Source organism: Melospiza melodia, chromosome Z, assembly GCF_035770615.1.
Source record: "Melospiza melodia melodia isolate bMelMel2 chromosome Z, bMelMel2.pri, whole genome shotgun sequence".
NCBI classification, from domain to species: domain Eukaryota; kingdom Metazoa; phylum Chordata; class Aves; order Passeriformes; family Passerellidae; genus Melospiza; species Melospiza melodia.
This window is the reverse complement of record NC_086226.1, coordinates 29,465,442-29,478,016: the sequence shown is the minus strand read 5'-3', so window position 1 is coordinate 29,478,016 and position 12,575 is coordinate 29,465,442. Positions and strand designations below refer to the sequence as shown.

At 43.8% G+C, this 12,575-nt stretch overlaps 2 protein-coding genes across 8 annotated transcripts in view; one reads left to right on the top strand and one right to left on the bottom strand.

Moving 5' to 3' along the window:
* The window catches only part of NNT (nicotinamide nucleotide transhydrogenase), a 42,675-nt gene extending 39,072 nt beyond the window's left edge, over nt 1–3,603 (bottom strand). The window contains exons 1-2 of one of the 5 annotated variants that reach the window (XM_063180804.1): nt 3,585–3,603; nt 2,375–2,569 (exon numbers count right to left, since the gene is read on the bottom strand). In XM_063180804.1, coding sequence (XP_063036874.1) covers nt 2,375–2,525 — 151 coding nt within the window. In that variant the 5' untranslated portion in view covers nt 2,526–2,569; nt 3,585–3,603. The other 4 variants (XM_063180801.1, XM_063180802.1, XM_063180803.1 and 1 more) reach the window with 4 other exon arrangements.
* A 100-nt stretch (nt 3,604–3,703) lies between these two features.
* The window catches only part of PAIP1 (poly(A) binding protein interacting protein 1), a 28,070-nt gene continuing 19,198 nt past the window's right edge, over nt 3,704–12,575 (top strand). The window contains exons 1-3 of one of the 3 annotated variants that reach the window (XM_063181459.1): nt 3,704–3,842; nt 5,168–5,285; nt 8,587–8,768. In XM_063181459.1, the coding sequence (XP_063037529.1) occupies nt 5,255–5,285; nt 8,587–8,768 (213 nt within the window). In that variant the 5' untranslated portion in view covers nt 3,704–3,842; nt 5,168–5,254. Of the gene's footprint in view, nt 3,843–5,167; nt 5,286–7,125; nt 7,238–7,903; nt 8,007–8,586; nt 8,769–12,575 lie in introns of those variants that run through there. The other 2 variants (XM_063181460.1, XM_063181457.1) reach the window with 2 other exon arrangements.

Genomic DNA, 12,575 nt, shown 5'->3' with positions numbered 1-12,575 from the left:
CTGCTACAGGTTTAGAAAAAAGCAGGAAAATTTAAGAAATAAGCCTAAAAATAAAAAGGATATTTAAAATCCCAAAATAGAGAGGGATAAAAGTCATAGATCTGTAGGACAAACTAATCTGGGAGTATACTGGGAAGCTCAGTCACTCCACATGCACCCTTCCCAGGGCTTCAGAAAGTTTTGTCTCTGTTTCTGAAGTAACTGGTCCTAGTGACTACCTGGCACAAATTATGGGAATACTTGTTTACATCTGTATGAAAGTTCCTATAGTTCTATTAAGCAAGTAGCAGCATAATAGCTGGCAGTAAGAAAATTATCCATGCTCCAAGTTCACTTTTCAGCTGACTCTGTATCTCCATATTTCTTCTCCTCAAGCAGCTATTGCTCTTTCACATAACATAGCCTGGATGGAATGAAAGCTAACCTGACTAAGTAATAACCACAGCCTTAAGAAGAATCACTGTGACACTAGTCTTTTCAGAAAATTTACTCTTCTTACTAATACAGTGATTTTACCAAGTGTTACAATAATCAAAGCTAATTTCTGAAAGACTGAAACACAGTTCTTTTGAATCTGTTCCATTTTGATTCAAGAGCACTTAAAAAGTAAATATAAGCAATAGCTCTGCTTCTAATTTGTCATTAAATTGCTGTTTTCTCCTTGATTTGTCCTCTACCAAATGACAAATCACATGTTACCAAAGCATACTACAAGGACAGCTTAATTATCAACCAAAAGACTACCAAACTTGTAATTCTCCACATTAAATAACTGCATTTCATTAATATTATTAATCCTTACATAAGGGCTTCCACACAACAGATTTGACAGGGCAGCACTGAGCATTAAACATGACACTAATCAGAATTCTCCATCCTTGTGGGAAAATTTTTCAAAAGTTATTCTTAAAAATGAGAAAATTCACACACACAGAGTAGCATACCAATTTCAATAAAACAGAAGAGACTCTGTAGTTTCATGATGAAATTTGTGGTCAAAGCCAAATACAAAATTGATTCCAAACTCAAAAAAGGACACTTACCTGGGGTATTTGGAAAAGAACTTTGAACCTAGTTTCCTATGTTCCAGTTTATGCTCCCAACCAAGGGACAATCTGCCATATGAAGACTGACAGATGTCTCTTTCATTCTGATATTTAACATGGAAAAAAAATTGAGAGCATCTCAAATCTATCACAGACATTCTGGTTTCAGCACACAACTCTGATACAGATTTATCAGAAGCCCTCAGAGTAAAGAAACTTCCCCTCATGACATTTCTTCGGAAGTTCCAAAATCTTCAGTCACCAAGTTGAAAGGACCACAAAATGCACCATTTTCTGTTAGTACTGCCACAAATTCTACACAACACAGGCTTCTCTGAACTACTACATGTTACTTTTGTGTCATGTTTTCACTACCAGACACTTCTGTTTCCAGCAGCACTACTTTCCTCACACTCTCAAGTACCTATTGCAGTTACCTACTGTGTACATTTGGAAGAACCAAATCTCATGTGCGCAATCAGTCCAACTCTCCACATTAATTTTTTGCAAAGACTAAGATCCTACATCTGCACAGAAGCAGGGTCTCTGCAAGGGACACACAACCCATTCAGTAATAATGGGCATTAAATCTGCACTAGGGTCTTCTTCAGTCTTCCTTCCAACTCTTAGGTTATATACAGTACAGAATAGAGAAAAAAATTGTCAGTTCTGATCTTCATGTACCAGGCTCATAGCAGAAACTGGAAATGAGTGCCTCCTTTCCCAGGTTTTTTTTTTTTTTTTCTGAAAATACCAGAACTTGTCCATTATCTGCCGAAATGCAATTTTTTGCAAATACACTAACAAACCCTACACGTGAAGATACATATCAATAGTTTTTCAAAGTGATACAATGTGTTTCCTAAACAAAGTTAAGAGGTTTTTTTAAGATTGGATAATAATGTCTATATATACTCATGCTAGCAGATGTCGTCTTTGTGAGGTCTTTATTTTCTCACATGCATGCAAATAGCTGCACTACCAAAACTAATTAGGAACTCAGGATTTGAACTAAGAAAAGCATTTATTTAAATACTTCCTTCAAGCAAGGAAAGTATTAGCAGGAGCTCAAACCCTCTAACCACAAAAACTACATGGATCCAAAGTATTCATAATAAACACAAACACCTTCTGCGTAAGCCCTATAAAGCCAGACTAAAATTGTGCTGCAACTGACTCAAGTACGCTGCTGACATAATTTAAGAGTGTTCTTTCTATTTTAAGTCTTTTCTGTACTAATGCAGATCTGAAAGAAAGAAAAAAGAAAGAAACAATTTAAATTCATGTTTTAAAATAAAACATTGCTTACAGTCCTTTAATCAATTTACCTGGCTTTGGAGCTGCCTGAGACCCAAGCACCTGGTGGGTTCTAAACATTCGCAAGCAAAGCACCTTTGCAGAATGCGCCTTCGACGGGAGCACATTGCCAAAAACAGGAGCTGAGCATCCACCCACAGCAACACGCAGAAGGCTCGCCATTGCACCCAGACCTCACAACAAATTCCTTGCCACGTATGGAACCCCTACAGCAAATGTGAAAACAAATCAAGAGTTATTAATGACACTGCACAGAAGGCATGTAAACGCAGCAGGTTTAGAACCAGTCGACTGCCAGTAGCCACGAGACAATCATTCCTCACCACCTTTATCTTTCAGGCTAGAAAAAAAACCACTTTTTTTTTTTCCAAATTAAGTAAGACAGCTCTTAACCAAAGCAACTGGCGTGACCAGCCGCGACCCGGGATCGCATTTCTGCGACTCAAGGCCATTTTCTCTTTACACCGCCGCTTTAAAACGGGAACTTTGGTACGGGAAAAGCGCGGCGCCCCAAGGCACCAAACAAACGACTCCAATCCGTGCCACAGCTCCCTCAGGAGTCACCCAGGGTGGGACACTGCTTGGGAGGCGCAGCAGAGCACGCACTCGGGGCGAGACATCCCGGGCTGCGGCCAGGGGAGCCGGGAATGCGCTCTTCGCCCGGAATCCCGCCGGGCCCCCCAGCAGCGGCCCCTTTTCTCTCCTGTCACTATTTATAGCCCGCGGCCACCGAATGACCTTGGGCGGGCGGCTCGTCCCCCGCCATGCACCGTCCCCGCTCAGGGGACACCCCGCAGCCGCCACCTCCCCGCTCCCGGGGCCCCTTCCCAGACCACCTGCCTTCTCCCGCACGTCCATCCCGCCACGCTCGCTCGCTCTCTCCCTCCCTCCCCCGCGACAGCGTGGCACCGCTGTACCTTCTCCCCAACAGCGGCTGGCCCCCACACGCACCAGGAGAATAAGGCGGTGCCGGCGCAGCCCCTCACGACGCGGCGCACACGCCCCGCACGGAGCCCCGCACACGCTCCTCCCGTAGCCCCGCACCGAGCCCGCACAGCCCCGCTCCACGGGCCTCCACAGAGAGCTCCGCGCACCGCCGCACCCGCGCACCGCCGCACTCACGCACCGCCGCACTCACGCACCGCCGCAGCCCCGCACCGCCGCAGCCCCGCACGACGCCGCGCGCACACCCGCGGTGCCGCCGCCGCGGCTCCCACCGACCTTGGGGCGGGGCGGGGGCGGACCCGTGCCCGCCAACCCGGAAGGACTGTGGGGCACGCGGGGGTCGGGCGGTCGCGTCACGCGGCGTCTGAGGGGCGGCGGCGCGGGGCTGCCGCGGTGCTGGCCGAGCCCGCGGCGCCGGCGGTGGCAGAGCGGGATAAGCGTGCCCGGCTGGCCGCGGCGCCGAGGCGAAGGTTGGGGCTGGCGAGGAGACGTGCCGAAACGCGCGTGTTGGACGTGGGGCTAACGCCATAGCACGTAAGTGGTGTCCTCTTCGTTATTGTTACTTCTTAAAATGCGCGATAAAGCAGCGAGGTGTCGGAGTGGTAGGCGCAGTTCGGGAACAGAAGACGCGGAGCTGTGTCATCTTTGGGCATTAGGAGGAAATTCTTCACAGAAAGGGTGGTTTGATGTTGGGGTGGTGCAGTCGCCGTCCCTGGGGGTGTTTAAGGAAAGGCTGGACGTGGCACTCAGTGCCATGGTCTGATTGTCGTTGGGATGTTCCGTCATAGGCTGGACTCGATGACCTCAGCGGTATTTTCCAACTTAATCGATTCTGTGATTCTATAGCTGTTGAAATAATACATGGCTGGATGAAGAGTACGTGGGGTTGGAGAGGCAGTTCCATAGGACAGCCAGCCACGCTGCCCATTGCCTCCATGCATTGTCTTCACACAGTCCTGCATATGTTGTCTCACTTCGCATGATCTGTGGGTTCCGTGTATGAGGCCTATTTTGGTTTGCTTGTTGTTTTTTTTTTAATTTACTGAAGTCTGTGTAGCTGCTCATGCAAACTACATGTTGCTGGAGATGACACAGCTTCCAGACTTGTAAACGGTGACTTAGCAAGTGAAGTAAAGCACTGAAAACATGAGAGTTATCCTGAAAATAATTAATAGGATTTTCTACTAATAAACGTTCATTACTTTTGTGCTTTTAAATAAGCTTGTGTGAAATCTCTAAAGCTTTAGAGCTACAGATTATGCCTGTGGTTTATGTTTTGGGCTCAATGACTACTGACTCCTCCAAAAACATGCCTTAACAGTATGGTAGCGATTGGAATAATTCCGGCTAGTAACAATAGATTACAGTTCAAAAGCTAGAGCCTGCCCTCTCCTTTTTTTCTAATTAGAAATACATTATCAGCATTAAAAAAAAAGTAGACCAAAATAAAATGCCTGTGTTATGAATAGTGACGAGGTTACGGTGTGCGACTTCTTGGCACCAGGCACTGAAGGTGTGTATGGATTTAGTTCTTAACTACGTTTTAAATTATTTGGCAGTACACTTAGGACAAAGCAGGTATCTCCTAGTGACTGCCTAGAAGTGTTCATAATTGTATTTGGTGAAAGTTTTAATACAGTCATTGGGTGCTTAGGTTAGGTCTGTCTAGTTTAGTGATCTCAGGGGTACTGCTGTGTGGCCTCCAAGCCTTGAAGTAATTCACAGGACTTCAGCTACTCAGGCCAAAACCTTCTAAGCATAATGTTAAGCAATCTAAAGGGGTGTACTGTTGAGGGCAGTATTTGGGGCTTGTTATTTTGGAATTAACTACCTGATTATTTTTCTAAATTTTGTTTTAGGTGTCTACACTGGGGAGAGGAAATTGGGTTCCCAACCAAACTCAACGGCGTTCATGCAAACTTAAGTAGTGCATCTCTAAGAAAAATATGGATTTGGGATCACATTCCACTTTAAATGGTAAGCAGTTGCCAAACAGTTATTAAATTAATATAACATAAAATGTCTGCTATGTGAAAAGAATTCACATTTATGTCCAAAGGTGAAAACTTGTCTTGTTCCATAACTTAAGGCACTCAATTCCTCTTAGGTGTAAACTTTAAAAAATGAGATTTGCTAACTTGAAAGATTGGCATATTCAAAATTGGCATATTCTCCATTAGAATATAATGATGGAGATTTTAATTTTTCTTCACATCAATGTAATCTTTTCATTCTCCTCCTGGCAAGGCAAAATCTACAGATGTGGACAGAGGTCACAATATAGGCATTAAAACTGGTGCTGATAACACAAGAACACTGAATATTTTTAATGGAGAAATTTAGTAGCTAATTTGTGATCTTTAAAGAATTGGTAATGCTGCTTAAATTAGTTTTGACAATGGTTTACACAAGTGAAGTATTATAATGGTTTTTTAAGACTCATTCAAAACATCCTGCATTGGCTCACATTCCAGTTGCAGAGTATAGATTTATTAGTTTACCATTCTATATTTCCAGAAGGGTTGCCTAGGAACAGTTTCCCCATGAGCCTCATTAATTTTAACTTGTGACACCTTTAATGTCTGGCCATCTTTTTATCTTGGCAAAAATCAGTCCAATTCATGCCTTGGGGAGCTAACAAATATTTTATACCCTGCCCCTCCCCTGTTAATAATTGAAATGGTAACATGTAATAATAAACCCAATAGGAACCTGACTTCTAAAGACACCATTTTACAATCCAATTGGATTTTTTTAAATACAAGACAGCACTATTGTAATATTTTAATAATGTTTCATACATACTCACCTATTTTTTTCACCCCTTCATAGTGGTGAACAGAGCGGGAACCAGTGCCACACAATCTTTGGATTTTTTTGTGGCAGGAACAAGTGGCAAGGACAGCACAGACCAGACTGTTCAGGGAGACAAAATATAAAGTCCCTCAGCATAATCAGCTGAGGTGGATTTGTGGCACACCAGATTACACTTGCCCTCCCCATCTTGAAAGCTGATTCTGATACAGAGTTTGCAAAACAACGAGAGAAAGACTTTGGAATGAAATTGAAGAAGAGTAGATTAATTAAATTGTAAATGGATATGTGAGTTGAACCGTTCTCAAGTTTATGTAATAATATTAGGAAAAATGCATTACATGAACCATGTTCTTCAGTTGGTTCCTACTGGTGTGGAAGGTGGTTGTTAAACATTAAATCAGAAGAGCATTTGTTATCACATCATGCATAAATTATAAATGAAAATATATTTTTTCTGAACCACCATCGTTTCATTAAATAGCCCTAACCGTACACTAATATGGTCGTGTTGGAGGCTTAACTTTATGGGGTTAAATTTAAAATTTCGCCTGTAGCTTTTCCATCCCTCTCTGGTGTAAACATCTGTGTATGCACAGCGTGGCGTGATGCACCTGTGGCTGCAGGTCTCTCCTGTTGTAGCTGAAGCCTTGGCCCTGCCACGGTCACCTCGCCCCGCTCGTTACCGTGGAGATGCAGTCGCAGGGAATACGGTGCCTTTGGAAACGCTGTTTCCAGGCTGGCGCGGCTCGGGGCGGGCGCGGCCATCGCGGCGCTGCGCGGGGTGAAACCGAAAGTGCGGGGTCGGGGCGGCCCCGCGTTCCGCCCGCCTCCCGCGGCCCGCCCGCCCCGCTCCGCTCCGCGGCGCCCCTCCCTCCCATGAGCGCCCGAGCCGCCCGGCCTCAGCATGTCGGAGAGTTTCAACCGAGCGCCGGGTGCCGGCCGGGGCCGCGGGTGCGGCGCGCCGGAGAGCGGCGGCGGGGCCCGGCCCGCGGGCAGCGCGTCCCGCGGCTCGGGCTCGGCTGAGGAGCAGCAGCACCAGCCGGGCGGCCTCTTCCCGCAGCAGGAACCATTGCGGCCTCCGAAGACGGCGCCCCTGGGCACCGGGATGGCAGGTACGGGCTGCTCTCCCCGCTCTTTCTTTTCGCGGGGAACCTGCGCAGCTCCCCGCCCGCCGCAGGGGCACCGGCACCCGCCCTCGGGAGCGTGGTCCCGTTCCCGGGTGTGCGATGCGGGCACCGCCCTGAGGCCGGGTCAGCCTGGTGAGCCCTGGGGCCGGCGGACACCTGGGTGACTAGGGAGGGGTAAGAGGAACAAAACCAAAGAGAATCATGTGATGCACTGTGCAGTCAGCTCAGCACCTGCTGACCGATGCCCAGCCTGTCCCTCAGCAGCCATTGACAACTCCTGGCCAACTCCCCCCCTGGTTTATATACTGAACGTCACATTCAGTGGTACGGATTATCCCTTTGACCAGTTCGGGTCAGCTGTCCAGTCTTTGCTGCCTCCCTGCTTCTTGGGGTTTCCCATGCTCACCATCACAGCATGGGAAACCCACGTTATCGACACTTGCCTCATACTGAATCCAGAACACAGTGCTGTACTAGCTAGCAAGAAGAAAATTAACTCTATCCCAGCTGAAACCAGCATACTGGGTTATGGACCTGGACCAGGTAAAGGATGTTGTATTGCAGCTGCTTGCAATACTCTCTGTCCTTTCCCCTCTTTTGTGCTCCCACATCTGAGTGTACTTTTTTATCCATCTGTTAATTTGACTGCAGATGGTCTCAGCCTTCCCCCACTGAAGAATTCCAGTCTATTTGCAAAAAAATAAACCCAACCCAACAGTAACACAAAGCAATGTTTGTTGGTCACCTTTTTCAGGTAGGTATCAGGTTCTGTTTTCAATAAGCTTATGAGCTAGTCTGTAAAGAGTGGTTTGGAAAATAGTGTTTTTAAAACACTTCAGTTGGATGTTGTGGCACGTGGTATATAAGAACAAGAATAGCCAAGTGTCCTTTCAGCATTTTGTTGAAAATAAGTGTTGGTCAAAATCAGTCATGTCTGTCATTTATTGACCTTCCAAATGTATCTTGTATCTGTATCTGAAATCAATGAAAAATCACAGGATAATCAGATAAGCAGATTTACTAGTTGCATAGGTTAACTTAGATAATGTGTTTACATGGAAAATAAGGTTTTTTTCCCTTCTTCCGTTTTTTTTTTTGTTCATCTGCACAAGACCACTGTTTACTTTCCATCATGTAGAAAGACATGTGGAGTGTGCTTAAATGAATATCCACACCTAAGAATAAGCAAAAAAACCTATGTATTTAAAGGAAGTATATTTATAGAAAAACCATACTTTAAGTTTAATATATATATATATTTTCTGTGTTGACTCTGTGTGAATACATACTAATTTAGTGATTTTTAAGACAAGCTGTTAACAAAAATTTTTCAGAACACCTGCAAAGGACGGGAATTCCATCTGGATCTCAAGACAAAGTTTCTGTTCTTGATTCTGGACCAGAAATGACTGAACCTCAGTTAGCTGTGGATCCTGTAGCAACATCAAACTTGTCTGCTAAAGCACCTGAATTTTATCCATCAGGTTACAACCAGAACTTCAATCAGAATTTTACAGTGAGTGTTTTAACTTCTTTAGTATTCAAATTAATAATATTCTTATATTCAAATTAATAATATTTTCTTGAAATCTTTTATGTCAGATAATTTGAATTCTGTATTTGCTAAAGTATTGCAAATATTCTGAATATAACCTCCAGAGTTGCAGCCAGGATGCTAAGTGATATTGGGTGAATATTATGATGTACATAAGCACCTCCTGCTGTGAAATATTTTGCCAAAGCTTGTTGCAGATAACCATATTCCTTTTTGACTACACCAGGCATTGGTTGCATTCAGTATGAGAGTAAGCTGTTTTTTTGGTGACTACCTCTGTTGTAGTTACATCTATACTGCATTTTAAATGAAAGCGTAGCTTCACTCTTATGCAGAATTCACAGGGAGAGAAAGCTTGAACTTTAGGTTCTCTGAGCGCAGGCTTTGCCTTTCCTGAATTTCCTGCACCACAGGTACCATTCCTCATGACTGCCTAAGCTAGTGTAGCATCATGTGTCATCAGTGGTGTTGTATCACCAAAGGGCAAAAAAAGTTAACAGTTACCTACCAACACACCTAGTAAGAAATGTATTTCCAGCCAGACTCAGATCAGTTTGTACATGCGTCGTGTAGTAAAAGCAGGTACTTCTGTTTTCTGCTCCATTGTCTTCCATGTTACTGCTTCAGTAACTCTACTCCAGGGAAGATGTCTGTGAATTCTTGGTATATCCTTTTGTTATGCAAACAGTCAGACTATGGTACTATATCTAAACAAATGGAAACTTTTACAATTACAATCAAGTGATTTAAAAAAAGAGGGATACTGAGTCAAATTGATTTTTTTGATAACTGGTAGAAAAACACCTCATTTGAATGCTGAATATGGTGGTTTGGTATTCTGAAGTCTTTTCCTCACCAGTAAAATTGATGTTACCTTAGTGTTACCCACTTTGCCTGTTTACTGAATGTAATTACTGTCCTATATAATAAACCCCACAGCCAATACACAATATCCAACTGTTAATGCCAGTGTGAACGTATTTTGGTGAATTGATAATCTAGGAAAAAAAATAACTGCTTTGCCCCACCACTGTTACATGTTTTCTGTAAATAAAATGTTTCAGTTTCAAGGCAAAGAAAAAACCCAACCAACCTTTCCAATAGCATACATAGCGCACTCTTGAAACTGCAAAGTTTCAATGCCAACAACGTTGCTTTTCAGCTGTTTTGCAAAAACACACAAGCATGTGGGAGTGCCTGGTTGCTATGTTGTTGGAATATGCTATGAATGTGACTCATCTATTAATAAACTACCTCTGAAAATGTTAGCAAAACTTATTGCAGGGACTTTAATCTAATTAGAATATGATACACTGTGGTGGTTTGACCAGGAAGAAGTGGGAATTCTGGGATGCTGTGGTCAAACCAATGGGTGCTCGGATTTTGATATTGGCACCTGATGTGGCCAGTGGGGTTCGGACACACCTCCGAGAACACACAGGGATTAAAACCAGAGCTGCTCCCCCGGGAGGCTCTCTTGGGACTTCGAGGGAAAGAGGTCGGATCTCCCTCCCCCGTCCAGCTGCTGCTGCTGGGCAGGGGAAGGGCAGCCATGTGGTAGGCCTGGGGCTGGACAGAGATGGGGGTGAGGAGGCCCTTGAGGATGGAAGGGTGGAGGAGCACCAAGAGACATTGGGCAGCCACCTCCCAACAGAGGAGAGAGAGAGGGAGAGCCGGCGTCTGAATTTGATAGCGGCCAGCCCAGGAGGAGAAGGGGGGGAGTGCAGTGAGAAGGTGTCCGACCGGAGTGGCAGCGAGTGTGGGAGTGCCAGAGCTCTGGGACAGACAGAGACTGAAATTTTTAACCCTTTTTCTTACATGATTGGGACCTTGCAAAAATGCTGATCCTCCTCAGAGCTGAATAAGAAGAAAGATAGGAAATGAGATAACCAAGAACTAGGCCTGAGGGACGTGGAGAAGACCGGCTGAGTGGGGAGAGATGACGGAGTGGCCTTTTGGCTGGACTTTTCTTATGTGGCCATAGACTGAACCATTTTTTTCCTGTGACACAAAGACTTCATTTAGGGGGAGGCAGTGCCTCAGAACCAGAAGGGTTCATTGTGGGGACCCCTCGGCCCCAGGGGGTGGAAAAAAATGGGGGGGACAGATGTCCCAAAGCAGAGACTGTGCCTTTTGGAGTGAGACAAGGCATCCTTGAAAGACAACCCTAGAAGCAGCTCTGGTCCATGCACAGTGGTGAGAGCACTGGGCATGGAAGGAAGATGTCTCAAATGGCAAAAGGACTTTCCGGGCGGTGCTGAGTGACATGGAAGCACACGAGGTTACAGCGTGTTTGCAGGGGAAGCCTATGGTGCAAGAAGGACTCCTCTCCTCTTGATGAACTGAAGATTCAGTATTCTAAAGGGTGGTGCCAGACTGGGCAGTTGGTGATTTGGGGGAATGAATCAGATTGGGAAATTTTGGTGGTCGGGAGGAGGAAAGTGTTTTTGGTAAGGTTTTCAATTTTTTTCCCTTATAGTTCTTTTCTTCTTTTCTTGTAGTTTAGGTAATAAAATTTTCTTTATTTCTAAGCTGGAGTCTGCTTTGCTTATTCCTGGTCACATCTCACAGCAGACACCAGGGAAAGAGTATTCTCATGGGGGCACTGGCTCTGTGCCAGGCCCAAACCATGCCATACACATAAAGCAGTGGTATTTTTCTTTCATTCTTCACTATTAGAAAATCTGTTGTTTTTTTAGTTTAGTATCTGAAGTAATTTTATATACTGGGCTCACTTGTCATAAAAATAAAAAATTTAGCACACTTTAGAGTTACACTGATTTTGAGCATGAGTTTCAAAATTTGAATCAAAACAAAGTTTTGAGATACTTCTTTTTTTACTTTAATTAGTACTTAATAGGTTCCATTTGTAAAGATTCCTGAATTTTTAGATCTGAAATATTGTATTTCTGTCATGAAATGCACAGTTGTTTTGCAATAGCAAAATAACATTTATTATTTTAAAAATAGTGTTGATTTCTTGTTTGACTATGCACCATTATAATTATTGTGTCTGTCCATGTAACATTTGCTATTAAGTCAGTTAATTTCCAGTCTTTCCAGTTTTTGATGCTCAAAACTATCAATTACCTGTGAAGATGGTTTAAGGAGTACAGCTTATAAGGTTTTGTAGAATTTTCAGAAAAACTTTACTGGGACTTTGAAGAAAGGCCTCTATGGAATTCTCTATTTTCATACAGAGTCTGACCCATAGAAATTGTAGTTGTCTGCTCCAGAGCTAGCAACTAGATAGGTTTGAATTGCCAGTAAGAAACACCTGGTTTGTTCCTTGGAATGGCTGTATGATAATACTATGGCTGTCACTCCATCAGATGGGCATACCGATATTCTTACTTCATAGCTTTAGGAATGAGGTTTTTGTTGGTTTAGGGTTCCACAATCCTTCCCTCCCACTTTTTTCTTTTTTAACTTCTGTAATTTCCATCAGAAGACCAAGCATGAGAGTGCCACTTAACCTCATTCAGCATGAATAGAGGTTTTTAGTTTTGAACTTGGATTTGCAATAACTTTATTGGAAACTTGTTGAGTTCATTTAACTAAAAGACAAAAAGCTTGTTCCTAAGAAATCTGAAGAAAAATCAATAAGTTGTTATTAGTGACTAAGTTCATATGTGGAAATATGAATTTAGTAGATAAAGGAAAACAGCAATCAGTATATATTAAGAAACTGAGTAAGAGCAAATTTGTCTCATGAATCTTTGCTATAGACTTTATCTTTTTGTATATCAGAGGAGTTCTAGCACCTAT